This window comes from Schistocerca americana, chromosome 8, assembly GCF_021461395.2.
Source record: "Schistocerca americana isolate TAMUIC-IGC-003095 chromosome 8, iqSchAmer2.1, whole genome shotgun sequence".
Lineage (NCBI taxonomy): Eukaryota > Metazoa > Arthropoda > Insecta > Orthoptera > Acrididae > Schistocerca > Schistocerca americana.
The window spans coordinates 201,701,593-201,714,814 of NC_060126.1; the positions used below are offsets into that span (position 1 = coordinate 201,701,593).

A 13,222-nucleotide genomic window follows, 5' to 3' on the forward strand; every position below is an offset into this window, starting at 1 on the left:
TGAAGATTACTAGTTCACATAGCTAATTTTTACGAAAAATTGGTGTGGGAACACATGTACAAAGGTAGCTCACGTGAATGACTTCTTCCGAGTTTCGCGCCTTCCTCAAATATTGTTCCATCCATGGCACACGTGTGTGTGTATGTAATGGTGATACTAAATACGCACTCTCTGTTGGAATGTGGGCTTATGAAGTTAAAATTCAGCTGTCAAATTAATAAAATTAATTGTCACTAGATGTGTCACTAGCCATACAATGTGTCCTTTCTGTAGGTATTAAAGAAATCATGGAGTCCTGTGCCTTATTTAGCTGACAGATACCATCATAAGTAATAAGATCTATTTCCACCAGTTCCTTAATAACTGAATCCCAGAAGGAACTTGCCGGCCACGGTGGCCAAGCGGTTCTAGGCGCTTATGTCCGGAACCGCGTGACTGCTATGGTCGCAGGGTCGAATCCTGCCTTGGGCATGGATGTGTGTGATGTCCTTAGGTTGGTTAGGTTTAAGTAGTTCTAAGTTCTAGGGGACTGATGACCTCAGATGTTAAGTCCCATAGTGCTCAGAGCAAATTGAACCATTTGAACCAGAAGGAACTTGTCGAAGCCAAGATTTCTGACACAATAATAAAAAAAAAATGGTTCAAATGGCTCTGAGCACTATGGGACTCAACTGCTTAGGTCATTAGTCCCCTAGAACTTAGAACTAGTTAAACCTAACTAACCTAAGGACATCACAAACATCCATGCCCGAGGCAGGATTCGAACCTGCGACCGTAGCGGTCTTGCGGTTCCAGACTGCAGCGCCTTTAACCGCACGGCCACTTCGGCCGGCACACAATAATCCATAGAATTTCCTGCAGAAATGTAGCGCTCAGTTACGGCTACTTACTGAGCTGTGAAAGCCAAATGCAGCAAGTACGTTCAACATATCTTCCATGTGCTGTGTGTGTTGTCTGATCAATGAAGGCTTTGCCACATTCTCAAGGTATTCTGCAGATTCCAGCCTTCCAAAAACCCAGAACATCCTGTACCGAACCGAGAAGAGCGTAAGTCACTGTAGGTGGCTGGAAGATTATCTCGGCATAATGTTTCCCTAGGATTCTGCCTAATTTCCACGAAATATCGCCGATATATGGGAGGAATACCCTGGGCTCGAACTTCTTCTTCTCCTCCTGCTCATGTGGGTGATCACATTTCTTCCTCCTCAAACCTGTGCTGATCTGAGGTGGAGAGTAGCCACATTTTTGAACACAGATTGCAGGTGTTTCAGCTCCTCTGCAAGGAAAAAGCGCCCACAGTTCGTGACAGGTGGTGACAGCTAGACACCTGCAAATATAGGTCTGTATGTGTGGGCTTACAGTAGACAGAAAGACCCAAGGATCCATTCACTTTCCGATTGATCAAGACATTTCATAAACGGCCGACTGCTGCCCTTCTCCACATCCATCGTGAACTGGACATTCTGGAGGATTGAATTCAGAAGCTGCAAAAAGCATGACAGTTCTTCAGGATGTGGTCACACTACAAAGTTGTCATCTACGTACTGCCAGAGGAGTTTTGGTTTAAGTCTGACCGAATTGGCGTTCCCTCCATATGTAGCAAATATTTTATCGAAATTAAGCAGAATCTTAAGGAAAATTATTGCATGTGTCAAAGCCTTCGTTTGTAACGCAACATGCACCACACAAGAAAGATGCGTTCAACGTGATCGTCACACTCGCCTTTTGCAGCCCAGAAAGTCTGCCATAGCTGAGAACTGTATTTACACAGAACATTCTATGGATTATTCTGCCATCTAAATCTTTGTCTCGACGAGATCCTTCCGAGATTCAGTTATTAAGGAACTGTTGGAAATACATTTGGTGGAAGACATTAGTAAGGGTGATGAGCTGCAACTGGATAAGGCATGGGACCCAGCAATTTCTTTAATATCTGCAGAAGGGAAACATTTCATGACTCGTGACATTTCTAGGGAGAATTAATTTTATTAATTCGATATCTGAATGTCAACTCCACAAGCCCACATTCTGACACAGAGCACACATCTAGTATCACCATTACGCACGTGGCTGTGTGCTATGCGTGGAGCTTTCGTGGAAGTCCTTCCTTGAGTTGGCAATATCTACAACAACATATTTGGGCTAAATACACATCACACTTAAGTCGATATGGAAAGGCGCACGATAGAAGTGAATGGAACAGTGTGGCGTTTGGTTACTACTGATGTTATGTCAAACTGTCAAAAGCACGCTCATAAACAAGGCGAAGCCATCGGAGCTATTTACAGTGTCCTGTAGATCGACTAGCAGGATGAAATACCGTAAGTTACAGGAAGATAGTGTGATTAGATGTAGCTGTATACTTGTCAATAAGTACTCTATGTTGCCAGGTTTTCCTGCTGTATATCTGTGTCGTCCATGCACAATATTTCGTCAATGTGACGGAAGTCAAGTGCACCTGAGAGTGTTAGTAGAGTGGAATGGTTACAATATTTATATCCATTACCTTCCCTTCTCCATGGTCGCTGTTCGCACTAGAAACATCCGAGATGCTCCATTGTCGGTCCAAAGTGCTTGGCTGCAAGCTGGTGTTCCGATTTTGGTCTGGTGCGCATTCATGATCAGTTCCAAGCATTCCATCTGCAGTCTGTTCCCACTAGAACCATTCTAAGACGTTCCGTCTTCAGGGTGATGCACTTGGCTGTGTGCCGGCATTCCGTATTTGGTCCTGTGCGCCTGACACTGATCTGTTCCCGGTACTCAGTTGGGGGTTCATTCTCTATGTCTACAATCACAATTCTTCTTTTTGATGAGCTCCAGTGCCGCAACCATAGTCTTTTTAGCAATTGTAAAGTACGATCCAGGGTTTTACTGATTTGGAACCTAATGTCGCAAATCATGTTTTCCACCAACTTTATCTCTACTGAATCCCTGGTAACGATGTCCCAGTATCTCTGTACCAGAGCCCACGTTTTTTTCATAAATTAAGTATGATTAAGTTCCCGAAAGTGCTCTACAATAGCTGATTTAGTTACCTGTCTCTGCCAAGTGTGTCTCTGACGTTCTTGGTGTCTAATGTCCAATATTATTGTTTTTTGAAACTCATCTGCAGTTATGTTGTTTAGTGCATCCAGTGACTTTTTTCACCGCTTGTACATCTTGGAAACGCTTTCCTTTCTGGCTTCTTTTGATTCTTAGGAATAAAAAAGTCATCTCAGAGGGCCAGGTACAAGGATGACTGAGAAACAGTTGTCATTCGGTTTTCAACCAAAAACTGCCTGGCACCCAATGATGAGTGTGCAATGGCATTGTTGTGTTGCAAAACCCAATCCCCTTGGGTCATTTTTCTCTCTCTGGTTCACATGATCGTTTTAGTACTTCAGAGTAGTAATGTTGGTAAACTATGGTACGCTGGGGAACAGGCGCGGCTCGTAATTAAAGGCTCTGAGGCGGAGCCGCCCCAAAATATATGTTAAAGTAAATTTCGCAAGAACATCGATAGATGTTTTCCGAACGGTTAGTAGTGTTTAGGCTGCGCCTTGGAACGTCAGTAAGCTGCATGTAGTAGCGGTTTGGGGACGTGGCTTCTACATAGTACTGCTCTTTATGGGCGACCCGAAGGCTCAGAGCTTGCAGCCTAAGGGTGTCATACCAACCACCACACGTTTTTCACGTTCCACTATCTATGTAATGAAGGAATGTACAGTGGCCGAAACTTCGCTATCCAATCTCTGTCTCTGCACATCTCTACTACGCTTCGATGCGTATTATTGTTTTGATAATGTTTTACATAGTTGTTTTGTGTCTACCATTGGCTATTTTATCCACATTTAGAATAAGTTTGCAAATATCCCGCCAAAGTGCACTAGACTACCGTAACATAACAGTACTGCCATCTAGCGAGAGTTTCATAAGTGATTAGAGGACAAAGCGCGCGAAATTTGTCCCGTTACTTTACTTTCCTTGCTTGCTGATGCTGACTGCTTTTGTTGATACCGTGTGATATTAGCAAGTTTCTTTTTCGGAGTGTATTTTGCAAGATTTTAGTGAGTTTTACTTGCTTGTGAACATCTGCGACATACCGCGAGTGTGAATCCAGCGCAATTGAATTCAGTGTGCAATTTAATAGGTAAAAACTTGGAACACAGCCATAGGATGCAAGTGAAAGAACTTGGTGCACCCAGATCCGATCTAACGATCAATCAAGAACAGAAACAGTGCAAATCTAGGCAAGGATACAAACGCAGTTTTAATAGAGCAATGTACGATGCAGCTGAGTGGTTGTGAAGTGAAAAATGCGTTTTTCTGTTTTACCTGTCTTCGTACAAATAGTACTGATAGTGCCTGGACTGAAACTGGTATAACTGACTTAAAGAATTTTCACGCAAAGGTGAAAAAACATAATCCCAGCGAAAAACATTTAACTTCGAGCTTTGGAGGTAAACTACAATAAACGCCTTAAATTTAGAACTGAAAACACCAAAAATATTAAGCAGCCGCAAAGTTAACATTCATCGCATTAAATATCTCTCCGAAACGCGTCTTTTCATATGATTTGCTGCAAAGTGTCAAAAAATGTAATGATGACGTATAAAAACACTAACAAAAGATTTTAACTCGTAGTTAGCTTCTAATGATATTTAATACCTGATTATAGAAGACACAGTACGTAAAATTATGGGTAGAGAGTGATCGGCCCACCCCCTCCCCCTGAATTCTCAGTTGTTTATGTCAGACTAATGTGTAGCGTAGCCAGAGGTCTATATTGGCTCCGATTGATGAATGCCGCAGCCTTCCCCAGTATAGAAACCACGAGCCGCGCCTGCTGGGGAATGAATTCATGGTGGACAACTTCTTGATGTCAAAAAAAAAAAAAAAAAAAAAAAAAAAAACCAGCATTGTCTTCACAAGAGATTTCACCTAAGTTGCATTCTTTGGTCTCGGTGATGAAGGAGTCTTTCACTGGTTGAATTACTGCTTGGTTCCTGGCACATATCCATAACACCGTGATTTGTCACCTGTGATGACTATCGCATTACAATCTTGATCAATTTCTGACCATTCTTTTAATTCTCAGCACACGAACAAACGATCGGTTCTCTAGTCGTCAGAAAGTGCACGTGGAACGAATTTTGCTGCAATACGTTTCATCCTCAGATATTCAACCGCATGAACTCCAGGATAATCGTAATTTCCACCAACTCATCCACTGTTTTACGATGATTAAGTACGACGGCAACACGGATTTTTCAATATCTTAGTCCATTTTGGAAGTCGAAGGACATCTCAAAACGAGAAAATCACTCGTAAAACCTTGCCTGGCTTACAGTTTTCTCCCCATAACCGGTCCAAAGCTTGCGACTATTTCTGCTGCTGATTTTCTTAACACGAAACAGTACCTGAGTTTAGCACTTTGGTTTCTAATATCTGCCAATGAAAAATCGCGGAACAAATACAATGGGATCATTATTAAGTCATATTTGTTAAGGCAGTCCATGGTCCAACAATCTTTAGCACTGGACTTGATAATGGCATAAAAACCGAAATCTGGATGTACAAAAGACAAATATAATATTACAGTCAAATGGCGGTTTACTCTTTAAAAAAGTAGTAGAAAATGGCGCCTGGTTATGGTACCTAGCAGGAGAAGTGGAAGCTAGTGTTCTGCTAACAGCCAGAGAAAAATTTTCGCTACTTTATGTCCTCCCTCGTAGGTTGAAGTCTGAACAGGACCATCGGAATATCATCAAATTTCTCTGCAATCAGTTCCAGTGAGTCTTGCACTGGAACCTTGGTAAACTGGCAGACTACATCAAAACTGAATATTGTATCAGATTCCATGATATGTAGTTGCCTGCGATGTTGAAGAAGTGCTTTGAGTTGCGAACATGGTGAATACACTTGCCCACATACAGGCCCAGCAGTTTCTTCAAGTACTTAGCTGCTGGGTGCATTGATGTGCCAATGTTGCTGGAATCGCCCCTCGATTGACGGACCATGTGCAACAGGCATGGAACTCTATCCTACAAAATGACATTCAGCTTCTGTACAACTCGATGCATGCACGTTTGCAATGGCTTATCTCACACTTACATTAACCTGTGGTCTTGTAACATGACCTGCTTAAATATGTTACCTAGACAAATGTATTCCCAAAATTTCATATTCTACATTAATTATTTTTTTGGTGTTGTGATTTATTTCTGTCAGTATAGTTTAGGTGCAACTGGAGCACTAGATTGTAGTTATTTGATGACTTTATCAGGTATGCCTGTTGCCTTCAAGAGAGCTGTGGTCTTATTGTCCATGCTCCGTTTATAGGATTATATGCCAAAAGTCTGTATGCTGGGTCCTTCAGAAGTCGACAAACTTTCCCATCGTATTTAGTCTGCTGCATAACGACTGTGAAATTCCCTTTGTCTACTGGCAAACCCACAATACTGCTGCGTCACTGGAGCTTCTTGTATGCCACCCTCTCATCAACGGAAATGTTCGATTTTCGTCTTGGTGATCGTCCTGAAGGTCTTCCAGAGAATTTCTTCTGCTACACTTTATGGATGGATGTTGGTTACTTGCTCTACTGCGCTTACGAAAACTGAAGTCTCGGGGGCATGTGTGAAGTTATAGCCCCTGCTCAGTACCTTCAATGTGGTTTAATGAAACTGTTTGCCACTTAGATGATTCTTAGTGACAGTACCCTCCATCAGCTGTACTTTTTCACACATACGGTCAACCTTCACATGTGGGCACAATGAGGCATTCTTCTCGGTGCACTCTGCTAAGGACTAAGAGGCACCATCTACTCAGCCCCAATCCTTACGGAGGCTGCCATGTACAGGTGAAGGTGTAAAATCTCACTGATCACATCTAACTTGTAGTGCATATCTCGAATCCCTTCCCTCACAAGTGCCATGTTTGCTTGACGTTTTATTTTGTTCTCCAATCTAGCATTGATGCGATGCAAAATTGTTAAGGCTTTCGTGGCCACTTGTCGACGAACTGCCTATTGGCTTCTGTCTCGGGTCCTTCGGCCGACGTTCATCTAATGATTTTTCTGACGTTTCGCCAGCACGAGTGGCTGGCATTGTCGAAGCTTCACCCTCCATTGCCGGTGGTGAACTGGAGGCGAGCTCGCGGCCGCAGACTATATGTACCTGGCGCGCCAACGTCCGAGGGCTTCTCCGCGGTCATTTCCAGTGCGGTTCTCCTCTTGCTACCTGCGACGGTCGTTCGCTGCAGTACGGGAAGCCAGGATCCGTTTACCTTAAGGCTTTCCTCTTTCTTGTTGAAACTGTTCGCGTGTTTTGGATTTCTACAGCTTCTCTGAACAAGCGCGTGTGATAGTGCTTCTCTACAGCCAGAACTTCCGTGTCGGCGAATTTTATTACGTGGTCAGTCTCATTTGGTGCGTGCTCTGCCACGGCCGATTTCTCCACCTGCCACAACCTGCAATGTCGGTTATGCTCTTTGATCCTGGTGTTAATTGATCATCCAGTCATTCCGACATAAAGTCATTGATGCGATGCTTGATCCTGGCCAAAACTCGTACTACATCCCCCTCTCTACAGGATGCTGAAAGAACTCATAATTCTCCCTTTCCTTTAAAGCTTGTCCAGCTTCTTTATATCTCGGTTCATTTGCTTGCTGTAGAGTCTCTTCACACAATTCTTCAGGCTTTATGGACTATCTGTTGACATCTTGAGATGTCAGCTCTTTTGACAACTATCACTGTTGTCCATACACAATATTTCAACAGTGCTACGCGTTGTCTTTATCTGGTGCTACATGAGACTAGCAGTCAAGTGGAACGGGTAGAATTTTGATACCTGTGGCTTCCAGTCCCCCCCACCCCTCCTGTCTCCATGGTTGGTTCTAGGCTCCGTCCCACTAGAAACATCCTGAGATGTTGTCTTCAGTCTGGAGCACCTGGCTATGAGCTGGCATTCCATCTTTGGTTCAATGTGTCTCTATGGCCAGAAAGAATAAGTGAATTGCTGTCATAGCTGCAATAATAAATGGTAATACAAAATGAAATGTAAAGAATCTATAGGTGGTCCATATCCAGACACTCAAGAACCTTTGGGAAGACAGCAGTAGTGCGGATTTGACAGCAGATAAAGAGAACTCCACAGCCGTTTTGCAGCTGGGTGATTACAACAAGAAAGTTTATCAACTTCTGGAGGCCTCCACGATCCTATGGACAGAGTGCCTCCTTGAAGTTCGTCAAACAACTATGATCTGGCGCACCAGTTCTACCCAGTCTGTATGGATTGCCAAAAGACACAAAGAGGGTTTGCCACTATGCCTATTTGTCAGCAATAATGGTGCATCAATGTACCCAGCAGCTAAGTACTTGAAGAAACTGCTGAGCCCATATTCACAACTCAAAGGACTTCTTACAGTATCTCAAGCAACTACATGTCACAGTAGCTTATATAGTGGTAGTTTTGATGTTGCCTGGCTATTAACTAATGTACCACCAAGACTCACTGAAACTAACTGGAGACAAAATTGATGATGCTTTGATGGGCCTGTTCCAACCTATGCTGACCTCTAACAACTTAATTTCTGTAGGGGGACAGACAGAAGGAGTGGCTTTGAGCAGCCGCCTGTCTCCAGTGGTTGTCAATCTGTTCATGGAGAAATCTGAGCAGCCAGCATTAGAGTCATCTTGTTACAAACCAACAAGTATGTGGATGATACCTTTATGACTGGCCGAATGCTAGGAAGAGGCTCATTGTGTTTTCGGGACATCTTAACTCATGTTACCCAAACATAAAGTTCATCATGAGACTGGAGAAGCATTCCGACTGTCGTTTCTGGACGGTTTGGTCAAAAGGAGAGCAGATGGGACCTTTGGCCTTAGTGTGTATTGCAAACTAACACACACTGACTTAGTCCTGTTGCTAGCATGTGTCTTCAACAATGACAAAAGAATGGAGTTCCAAAGACATTGGTCCACAGGGCACACACCTTGTCAGACCAAGATAGTTTGACATCAAAAATAGAGCATCTTGGCTCAATCATCTGCAAAAATGGATACATGGTGAAACACATTCAGTAACCCTTTCAACTAGATACTTTGAACATGACAGAGAAGAAGAGCAAGATGAAGCAAAGACTGTGGCTTACCTGCCTATGCAGCATCTGTTTCTGGCCAGATCAACAGGATTCTCAAGATGGATAACATTGATTGTGTATTCTGTCCATCTACCAAAATAAGAGGATTATTGGGAAATTTGAAAGAACGCTTTGGTTTACAAAAACCAGGAATTTATAATATACCATGCCAATGTGGCTTCTTGTACACTGGCCAAACAACAATGGGATTGGACACCTGAGGCACACTTGGCTGAGACGGGCAACTAAATCAGCCACTGCCACGCCTGTATGGAATAATAAAGCTATAATCTATGAAAAAACATGGGTTCTACCACAGACCCTCAGATGCTGGGACAAGGCTATAAAGGAGTCAGTGAAGATAAAGGTGAAAATCTCATGAATTGCGACACTGCGTACCTGTGGTTGCAGCAGCAAAACTCAACAAAAACAGGATGCTGGCTTGCAGCACGGTGTATTGGACCAAAGGCGGAACATCTCAGAACAATTATAGTGGAACAGACCATAGACTGGGTGCCTACAACCAACCACGGATGTACACCAGACCAAAAATGCAATGCCAGTTCACTGTAGGGATTGCAGTTATCACTGAAACAAACTTTTTGATAATATCGGTTCTTTACATCTCCAGTTTGAACAGTCCGTTAAACATCCTCACAATAACCAGTTTCTGAAGTTCAGGTATGCAGTGCAAAAATATCAAATGAAATAGGTAAATAAAAGAAAAGTCAATCTGCCTAACATTTGCTGCTTTTCTTGAGAAGTAATGAGGAGGTTTGAATACAACAAAAAACCACCAGTATTCTGCTTCTGAGTCTAATTTTTTGAAACTCTGCTCAAAAGTCGTGTCGTAATGGAGGATCGTAACTCCAACTGTTTGTTTCTAAGGAGATGCAGCATACCAATTTGCCATGCACTGTAACAAATAGTGCACCAAATTAGTTGGATTCAATTTCAAACAGTCCAAACACGTCTGAGAAATCAGTTTTTGTCTGTTTTTGGGCAGCATTTAACAAATGTGGCACTCAACTTTCACAAAGCTATCTAATGTGAAACATACAATAATCTCCCAATACGCCTTTGGCATCAGCTTCTTCATACACCTTTAATTGCAAATTATTCACCATTCTATCGTGCACTTTCTCAATAGTTGCATGTGTTACTGCACTTCTTGAGACTCCTTCAAATGGGTCATCTTCAAGAGAAGTATGATCACATTTGAATTCAGGTGCTCATTTGTTATTAGCTGGAAACTAAGGAAAGATGTGTCCTTACTCTCCATCTACTTCTGATGAATTTATATTGACAATAAACTGTCTCGGACAAACATTTTTTACGATGGCACATTATTCCATTTCATCTATTTGAAGAAAGGTCATGCAACATGACTATTTGAAACAGTCATATCAACAATACTCTTTAACCCTTGAGTGGGTGCTCATGTGTATAAGGTGTGCCAATTACAAATAACACTGTTTTGTAGCATTCCACTGTTGTTTTACAACTGCGAGTCTGTACCTATTCCTTCATTATTGCATCAGCTAACACAGTAATCAGCTGCTAACCATCCATATGAGCAGCAGCAATATAAAATAAACAACTAGCTACATAAGACAATGACCCAGATTCCAAGCTAGCAGCACAATCCCATGAAGGGGCACTTATCTACGAGAGAATTATTAATCAAATAAGTAGCTGGTAGAGATCTTATATAACACCACTGTCTAATGCTTCTAATGAGTCATTACTGTGGGTAACACTTGCCTGCAGCAAGAGAGTAATACAATGGAAGGTTTATTTTATCACTGTTTAATTCAACATAATGTAAATGGGCATACAAAACAATCTACTCACCAAGCAGTGGCAGGGCGTACAAACACAAATGGATTTAACTTTCACAAGCTTTTGGAGGCAGTGGCTCCTTCTTCAGGTGGGAGAGTTGAAGGGGAAGAGGGATGAAGGAAATGGACTTGAGAGATTTAGGGAAAGGGGTACAGTTTAGAAAAGTCACCCAGAACCCCAGGTCAGGTGAGACTTACAGGACGAAATGAGGAGGAGACAACTGAGGGCTGCCGAGATCTGAAGACCTGAGAGCTTAAAGTTGGAACACAGGGTAATATGCAAGACAGAGATTAATACTAAAAGATCATGCATGTGTTAATAAGAGCCAAAAGCTAAGTGCATTGCATATAACAGAGGTGGGAGGGAAAGGGGGGGGGGGGGGGGCAAAAATAGACAAGTCAGAAAATGAAAGATGTAGAACACTGAAATGGAGTGAAGAAAGGAGTAGTTACTGTGAATAAATGCTGAGATGGAAGGAATTAACGTAAATTAAGTACAGGTGGGTGGCAAGAACCGAGGACATGTTGTTGTGCTAGTTCCCTCCTGAAAAGTTCTGAGAAACTGGTGTCTGGGTGAAGAATACAGATGGTGCGTGTGGTGAAACAGGCACCAAGGTCATGACTGTCATGTTGTACAGCTTGCTCTGCAACAGGACATTGTGTGTTGCCTGTACACACCATCTGCCTATGCCCATTCATACTGACGCATAACTGGGTGGTAGTCATACCAAAGAAAAAGGCTGAACAGTGTTTACATAACAGCTGGTATACAACATGTGTTGTTTCACAGGTGGCTCAATTAGCTGATGGTTATCATCATTCGCAACTTCGAATTCATCTGATGAGTTTCATAACGGCTGTTGTCGCTGCAGTGCATCGTCATCAGACTAACACAGGCACCGTAATATTATATTTAACCACTCAGGTTTTCAAATCTCAGCCAGTGCAATCCTCAATCAGTCTCTCCTTCTCATCCCATCCTGTAAGTCTCCTCTGACCCGCAGTTCTGTGTGACTTTTCTAAACTGTACACCTTTCCCTAAACCTCTCCAGTCCTTTTCCTTCCCCTTCAACTCTTCTGCCAGAAGCAGGAGCCACTGGCTCTGAAAGCTTGTGATAGTTAAATCCTTTTGTGTGTGTGTGTGTGTTTTCCCCTGCTGTCGCTTTGTGAGTAATTTTTTTTATCTGTCCATCATTTACAATATGTTATCAATAATTGAGTCTTTTTGTTGTTATGTTTTATTAAACACCTATTTAGCTCATATAACATTAGTTTACTTTATCTGTGTTTAATTAAACTGTAATTTTCTTCATACATGTTTACCTTGGTATATTCTTTGCACAAGTACAAAGTGCACAATGCACCTGCTCATATTGCGAAAAATGGTGGATCCATTTGAGGGTTAAAACACTAAGCTGACCACAGTTAATGAACATGTACCACAATATTAATAATAATAATAATAATAATAATAATAACAAAAATGTATTGGTGGTGAGACATGCTCTGTGTCTAACGTTTTTCGGATGACAAGAGACAGTACGGTATTCAATTGCAAGGCACACATGTCTCTCATTTCAGTTAACTTGCATGTTGTGTGTATCCGATCCTCTTCTTTGGGTAATCAGCTACCTCGATCTTCCACAAGCTTCTTCTCCGAAGACTATAGCTGGTTAAGGGAATTTATTAAAATACTTCTCTATCCTTGAAATAATTTTGGCACTCGTATAATACTTTTCAGTTCAATCACTTTATATTTTCAACTTTCACAGATAATAACTTCTGCAAGCTAACTTATTCCTTACATGTTAGATTCATTTACAAATATTCAAATAGCATACATGTGTCTGGTTTCGTTCATAGCCAAGACATGAAATAATTCAAAAGTCTCTAGTCTCAGGCGAGTCCAATACGTGAATGTGCATAGCACTCTATCCTCAACTGTTCAATCGTCTTCTTTACAATCACCACAGACACTAACACATCAACGAATACAACATAACTATTCCTCGAGTTCTCCTCACGTCTTCTGTGGCACTGGCGGCAAACACTTGTCATCATCAGTGACTCGCCCCTATTACAGTCTTCTAATAACCAACTTCTGACCTGCACATAGAAACGGGTGGATCAGTAGAAACGTTCTCACTCTCCCGCACTCGTACCTAAAATATTGGGTGTTCGAGATGGTTGACGGCCGAGTGTTGCTAGAATTTGCACCGAAATTCTTGAGGCACTACATGTGGCAGGTCAATACTTTTCCA

General features: G+C 42.1%; 1 protein-coding gene across 1 annotated transcript in view; it reads right to left on the reverse strand.

Moving 5' to 3' along the window:
* Positions 1 to 12,893: 12,893 nt before the first annotated feature.
* LOC124545264 overlaps positions 12,894 to 13,222 on the reverse strand; it is a 73,260-nt gene continuing 72,931 nt past the window's right edge. Inside the window, exon 3 of the mRNA XM_047124143.1 lies at positions 12,894 to 13,067. Within this exon, the coding sequence (XP_046980099.1) occupies positions 13,039 to 13,067 (29 nt within the window). The 3' untranslated portion in view covers positions 12,894 to 13,038. The remainder of the gene's footprint in view (positions 13,068 to 13,222) is intronic.